General features: G+C 50.2%; 1 protein-coding gene across 1 annotated transcript in view; it reads right to left on the minus strand.

Annotated features, from left to right (window-relative positions):
• Positions 1-7482, minus strand: part of ZCCHC24 (zinc finger CCHC-type containing 24) — a 60626-nt gene that overhangs the window by 42902 nt on the left and 10242 nt on the right. Inside the window, exon 2 of the mRNA XM_059397903.1 lies at positions 4796-4996. Within this exon, the coding sequence (XP_059253886.1) occupies positions 4796-4996 (201 nt within the window). The remainder of the gene's footprint in view (positions 1-4795; positions 4997-7482) is intronic.

Genomic DNA, 7482 nt, shown 5'->3' on the forward strand with positions numbered 1-7482 from the left:
GAGGAATATTACTTGGCCTTAAAAAAGAAAGGAACTTTTGAAACTTGTTACAACATGAACGAACCTTGAGGACATAATGCTAAGTGAAATAAGCCAATCAAAAATGACAAATACTATGTAATTCCACTTCTACAGGGTCCTTAGAGTAATGAAATTCATAGCAACAGAAAGTAGAATGGTAATTGCCAGGGGCTGGGAGAGGTAAGGGGGTTGTTGCTTAATGGGTACAGAGTTTCACACACAAAAAGAGAGTTCCACAGGTGGATGGATGGTGATGGTTGGTGGTGGATAGTGATGGCTGTCCAACACTCTGAATGTACAGTTGACCCTTGAACCATGTGGAGGCTGAGGTGCCAAGCCCTGGAGCAGTCAAAAATCTATGTGTAGTGTGCCTGGGTGGCTCAGTGGTTAAGTCTCTGCCTTCAGCTCAGGTCGTGATCTCGGGTCCTGGGATCAAGTCCCACTTTGGGCTCTCTGCTCCACGGGGAGCCTGCCTCTTCTCTGCCTGCCTCTCTGCCTACTTGTGATCTCTCTCTGTCAAATAAATAAATAAAATCTTTAAAAAAAAAAAAAGAAGAAGAAGAAGAAGAAGAAAGTGCTGTTTAAAAAAAAAATCAGTGTGTAACTCTCGACTCCCCCAAAACTTAACTACTAACAGCCTTACCGATAACTTAAATAGTCAAGTAACCCATGTTCCTTTTGCATGTTACATGTATTCTAGACTATATAAATAAAGCTTGCTAGAGAAAGGAGAATGCTATTAAGAAAATCATGAAGAAGAGAAAATAGTTATTGTACTGTATTGTATTCACCGAAAAAAAAATCCATGTATACATTCAAACTGATGTGGTTGAAGGGTCAACTGTTCTTAATACCACTGAATTATACATGTAAGAATAATTAAGATGGTAAGTTTTATGTTCCATATATTTTACCATAATTTTTAAAATATTTGAGTGGAAATTAATGTAACAGAACAGAAAAACAGTACAGGAAGTCAACTAAACCAAAAGTTATTCCTTTGAAAAGTTCAACAAAATGGACAAACCTTTAGCTAGATTGACCAAGGGAACAAAGAAAGAAGACTCAAGTTATAAGAATCAGAAAGAAAAAAGGGGGACATTATAACTGACCTTACAGAAACGAAAATGATCGTAAGAGACTATTACAAACAACTCTATGCCACTAAATTTGATAACTTAGATGAAACAGACAAATTCTACAAAACACACAAACTACAGAAACTAACTCTAGAAGAAACAGAAAATCTGAATCTACCCACAAAAGAAAGCCCCAATTCACATGACTTCATGAGTGCATTCTACTAAACATTTAAAGAAGAAATTTTGTAAAGGTTTTATTTATTTATTTGAGAGAGAGAGAGAGCGAGCGCGTGAGGGAGGCAGAGGGAGAAGCAAGCAGGCTCCCCCACTGAGCAGGAAGCCCTATGTGGAACTTGATCCCAGGACCCTGGGATCATGACCTGAGCCAAAGGCAGATTCTCAAGAGACTGAGCCACCCAAGTGCCCCTAAAGAAGAATTAATATTAATTCTTCACAAATTCTTATAGAAAATAGTACAGGACAGAACACTTCCCAAATCATGGAACTGATAAATGCTACTATGTGCATGAACCTTGAGAGCAATATACTAAGTGAAAAAAAACAGTGACAAAAGACCACATATTATATGATTCTATCTATATGAGATGTCCAGAACAGGCAGATGTATAGAGATAGAAAGTAGATTACGGGTTACTAGGAGTTGAGGAGCCAGGGGGTAGTGACAGCTAAAGCGTATGAGGTTTCTCTTTGAGGTGATAAAAGTGTTCTACAATTGGGGCACTTGGCTGGCTCAGTCAGTAGAACATGTAACTCTTGATCTCAGGGTCATGAGTTCAAGCCCCACATGGGGTGTAGAGACTACTTCAATAAATAAAATCTTTTTAAAATCTATTCTATAATAGGTTGTAGTAATGGTTGAGCAGCTCTGCATATACTAAAAGTCACTGACTTCTACACTTTAAATGGGTCAATTATATGGTATGTGGATTCTGTCTCACTAAAGGTGTTACCAAAACAAGCACTCCCACTCCACTTTTAAATATTCTATACACTGATCTCATAATATTTCATTTGAAACAGAGGTTTCCAGGCTTATAAAAGCCTTGTCTGCCCATTCCTTCATTCCAGAAGGCTTACACTGAGCGCCTGCTGTGTGTGGTATCTTGGTCCAGCAGGGGAATACAGAGATGAATCCAGCCCAGCACCTGCCCCTGGAGTTTGTGGTCAGGTGAGGGTGGAGAACATCTAATAAATTCCAGCCTGCCAAAATCTCTAGTACCTTGCCACATAGGCACACTCCCCATCATTACCCAAAGGAGGAAAAAATAAAATGCTAGCCAACATTTATTAAGTGCTTACTGTATGCCAGACACTGTGTTAAGTACTTTCCATGCATTACTTCCTTGGACCCTCACAACGTTACTCTGTGTTGGTACTCTCATTAGCTTTGTTTCACAGATGATGAAACTCTCATGACTAGTAGAGGAGGTCCTTGGGCCTGCAGGAGTCTCCGATAGAATCAGGTTTGAGGTAGAGCTTGAAGAGGGCCTCTACCAGCTCGAGAGGGAAACTGAGGCCCCAGAGGTCATGGGCGTCTCAGCCTGGATTGGTATGGATGCTCAAGAAAGCAAAGAGGACTGAGGTCCCAAGCCTCGGGCTCTCATAGACACTCTGCCCTCTCCCCAGCACTTCAGGTCTCTGAGACTCTGTTTCTTCACCTGTAAAATGGGCCAGTATTTCTTCTGCAGAAGAGGTAAGAGCCCTGCATGAGTGCACTCTCTATGTATCCATATAAAAGAATATAAAGGAAGAACCATGGTTTGCACAATGCTAGAAGTCAAGAGGCACTGAGGTCAGGGACCCTCTGTCCCCACTTTTAGGAGAGCCCTGGCCCCTCTAAAGAGAGGGCTGGGCATGCACACACACTCACCCGGACGCCTTCACTGTCCCTCCACTAGCTGCCTCAACATCCCTTGCTTTTGGATACTGCTCACCCTTCTTCCAACAACCAGCCAAGCCCCCTCAAGTTCTCCTTCTCCTGGAAGCTTTCCCAGACCTCCAGCTCAGCACGCCCCCCTAGGGGCCCCTGTTGGTGTCTGAATGTCACCTGCTGGCCGGGGTTGAAATTCCAGCACCTCCACAGACTGGCTCAATGATCCCGTGTGAGTGCTTGACTCACTCAAAGCATCACTTAACGAGAGGCTAATGAGAGACTTGACACGTCGGCTAATTGTGAGCCCAGGCTGCAGGCAGGAGATAATGAGGGAAGTTTCCAAGGTATGGTAAGTGACTGAAAGTCCCCTCGGAGAGGCTCAGCTGGGGAAGGTGCAAGGGGCTGCTGCCAGGGTGGGCTGGGGGCACATCCTTGAGGACCAATGGGATCCTGAGTCGCCTGCTTGCACCTCATTCCGTCTGGAGAACCCCTGGGAGGGGTAGGAGGTCTTACCCTGTGTTGGGACCTCCTCATCCCAAGGGCCCCTGGCTTCCTGCGTATACTGAAGGCGGACAGCGCCCACTGGAGTGTGGGGTCTGGAGAACAGCCATCAGTGGGCCAGCTCCCACACTCAGGGTCAGGGGTGGGCTTCCCTTAACCAAGGGTTGGGGGAGGCTGAGATCACCGGTATACACAGGTATATGTGGGACTTCTACTAAAATGCAATTACAGGCTGGGCCTAAGACTGCATTTCTGACAAGCTCCCAGGCAGCTATCCTGGCCATACTTCACACAGTGAGGACCTAAAGCACGGCACAGCTATTGCTGAAAAGAGCCACAAGCAGCAAGCACATCTTGGCCTCCAAGTGTCTGGAGGCACCCAGCCCCACCCAGCCACACCCTGGGCTCCCACCATCTGGTGGGTAAGACTACATGGATTTTCTGAGTTTCCAGGATCCCATTTCCATTACATATGTAAAATGGAAGCAAAAAATACACATTACAAAAACATTAGAAATTTTGAAAAAATAATAGGGAAAAGAATCACGGATCCATCTCGTACTGTATTGGAAAAGACTTTCCCCTCTCTCCCCAGGCTGCCAGAGCCCAGCTGGCCAGAGTCAGGAGTCATTCTGCAAGTGGGACCTGCCCCCAGGAGCCCCAGCCCATCACAGCGAAGCACTGGGTGGGAGATGGGGCTGCTCCCCACATTCTCCATCGCCTGGCCCCCTTCCCACGCTGAGAGAGAGGCCCAGCCTGCAGTGCCGGAGGCCTTCACCCAGACCTACCCTGTGGGGGGCACAAAGTCAGGGGCAAGGCCCTCTCCCCTCCCCCGTTACAGGCAGGCGACTGAGGAAACACTGCTGCGGAGGAGGGAGAGGTGGGGTCTGGGGGAGGGGGTGCACATCTGGATTCCTGGCCCAGAGCCTGCATTCTTTCCCTGTGAGTGTGAGGAGATGGGGTCTCTCTCGGGAGAGCTGCGAGGAGGCTGCTGGCCCCCGTCCTGCCCCACTGTAACAGGACCCACCCTGGCAGGAAGACTGGCGGAGACGGGAAGGCCCGGAACCTCATTTGGGGGCCCTCACCCAGATTGCTCACTAGCCAGGGCAGGCCCAGGCTGGGGCTCTGTCCCATCCACGCCAGCCAGTGCCTCAGAAATACCAGAGGGGAGGAGAAGGTGGAGACCAGAGGGCACAGGGCCACTTGTTGGTGAAAGGGGCCCTGGGGGTGGGAAGGTGGGGGAGGGGGGAGGGGGGGCCGCTCAGCCTGTTCTACCCAGAGAAGCGGGGCGCCTTACCTGGGGGCAGTCCTTGATGTAGTGTCCTTTGTTGAAGCACAGGTGGCACAGGTAGTTGGGTGGGGGCCGCTTGCTGGGCTTGCGGGTCTCAGAGGTGAGGGTCAGGTCTGAGAAGTGCTCAGTGAGGGAGCTGAGGCCATCGGCGATGTTGTTGAGGGAGCCGTAGGGCGAGGCGCTCTTGTACACGCTGCTGCTCAGTGCCTGGGAGGAGGGACAGAGATGTGAGGGCTCCCCGGGCCTGGGCACGATTGTTTGCAGCTATGGCCTCACGGGCACATGTCCATGGGCACATGCACGCACACTTGTGAATGCACACTCTCTAGCTGCCCGGGAGCTCTGGCCCCCTAGAGCCCCAGTTCATATCCCAACTCCTGCTGTGCATCCACAGGCAAGCCAGTGAGCTGCTCTAGGCCCCCGGGGCCCTGTCTGGAAAACAGAAGTAATGAGAGCCACCTCCTAGGGTTTCTAGGAGGCTCAAGTGAGGTCACTGCATCTCCCATCTGGCACTGAGGAACCACTCAGTAAGAAGTGAGGAGGAGGAGGACGGTTCTCATTAGTTCTTTACACATTCCCAGGAGGTAAGCAGGCATAGCAGAAAGCAAACTATTGGATCTGGGGCTTTGCCATTTACTAGTGTTTTAAACAAGTCACTTATTGCTCAGCTGACTCAGTTTCCCCATCTTACAAGAAAGAGGGGCATCAGCGTACAGGATTGTTTCCATTGTACAGAAGAGAAGACTGAGGTTCCACACTCTGCCTGGTCTCCTGTGGCATGAGGCCTGTGCAGACTGTGTCCGGGGAGCCCCGAGGCTGGCCCAGGCCTGCCCTCTGTGAGCCCAGGAGGAAGTGGCCCACCTCTCCCACCTCCAGCTGACAGGAACCAGATGTCTTGGCTGGCTTCAAAGCAGACGCGGCCCAGGCCCCCTCCTGGTGTATACAGCCTCTATTTATAGGAGTCACGGGCTCTGGGCAGCCAGGCACACTGGAATTTAGCAAAGGTGGGGCCTGTGGTGAGGTTGGCAGGGAACAGCCATGGTCCCCTTTTCCTGGGGCAAGGCCAAGGCTGTAAAGAGGCAGCTCCTCCAGAAGGGTCAACGACAAACCTGGGCATGGGGCCTGGGCATCCTCTGGTTCCCGCTTAAGGTGCTTAAGGATTCTAGGAGGGAACCACAGACCTTGGGGAGCCTTGGGTCTAATGGGAAGACAGCCTTGTTCCTGGAAGTCTCCAGGCCGCTAGAGGAAGACGGCCCCTGAGAAGAGGTAGCCTCAGTCTCCCTTACGAAGACAGGGCAGATGGAGGCTCAGAGTGGGCACCGTCCCTCCTTCCTTGTGGGCAGGAAGGGAAGGGGGCGGAGAGCAGGCCCCTGGAGATCAGGCACCCCTCCCCAAACCAGGACAGATGCCACCCCTCACACATGTATACCTCAGCCTCCCCACTTATTCCATCTCTGGGAGCCTGGCATTCCCTCCTAGAGGATACAATCCTCACCATCTGCGGACCACCACTCTTCTTGGCTCCCTGGACACCCTGCTCTGTGGCCTGGGGCCAGTCCTTTCCCTCTTTGGGCCGTGGTTCCTGCTCCTATAGGTTTAGACTGGAGCCTAGGAAAAAAGATGCAGTGACCACGTCTAAAAAGCATCCAGGCTGAACACCCAGTCAGCCAGCCTATGATGTCTGGGCATGGGACTCAAAGGCTCCTGAGGACCATCTCTGCTCTACCACTGCCCAGGGCTATCATGAAACCCAGGACCAGTGCAAAATACCACACCTTGCCTTCACTGTGAGGGTGATTATCCAGCTCTCAGATGAGCCGAGAGAATGGTCCATCCTGAGAGGCAGAGGGTCTCCCATACCCGTAGGTGTGCGAGATGGTTCTGGAAAACCAACGGTTCTGGACAAGAGGTGTGGAGAGGGGTCCAGTGTCCACAGGATTTGATCCCAGCCCCATCTACTGAGCAATTACAGTGTCCCAGGGGCTGGAAGCTATACACTTATTAAGACAGCCGACGCTCACCACAACCTGTGGTCCCATTTTACAGATGAGGCAGTGTGTCCAACTTTGTACTGAGCACCTTGAGAAACTGAACCAATACAGTTTTCTTGGCCCTACCTCAGACCTACCTACCTACCAAAGTAGTCACCTGGCACCGAGAGCCTGGAGCCTACAGCTTTAATGTGGTAAGAAATTCATTACAGAGAATGGACCATTTTAGTTCTGGTTTTTAGCGTACGGTTCCGTGGCACTAAGTACATGCCCATGACTTTGCGACCACCAACCACCACCACCCACTTCCAGTACTTTTACATCGCTCTAAACCGAAACTGTCTCCCCCTGACGCACTAACTCTCCGCTCCCACTTCCCCCAGCCCAGATCTGCACGTTCAAGCTCCCCAGGGCAGTCTGTCCAGAGGGCCCAGCTCTACCTGGCCTTTCCAAACACCCAGGTCTCTCCTTAGCTTGAGTGGAAGCTTCTCCTCACCCAAACAGGCCTGAGGGAGGGCAGCACCACCACAGCCTCCTGGAGAAAAGTTCATCCAGAAAAGAAACTCCCAACTCCAAATGGTGTGACTCACCCTCATGGCCGGGAAATGCAATTTCACCAATAACAGCCCTCTTCATTTTTTCCCCCCGTTCTCTCTTTTCTTTTTTCTTCTTCTTCTTTTTTTTTTTTTTTTTTTTTTTTTT

This window comes from Mustela nigripes, chromosome 4, assembly GCF_022355385.1.
Source record: "Mustela nigripes isolate SB6536 chromosome 4, MUSNIG.SB6536, whole genome shotgun sequence".
Classification (NCBI taxonomy): Eukaryota; Metazoa; Chordata; class Mammalia; order Carnivora; family Mustelidae; genus Mustela; species Mustela nigripes.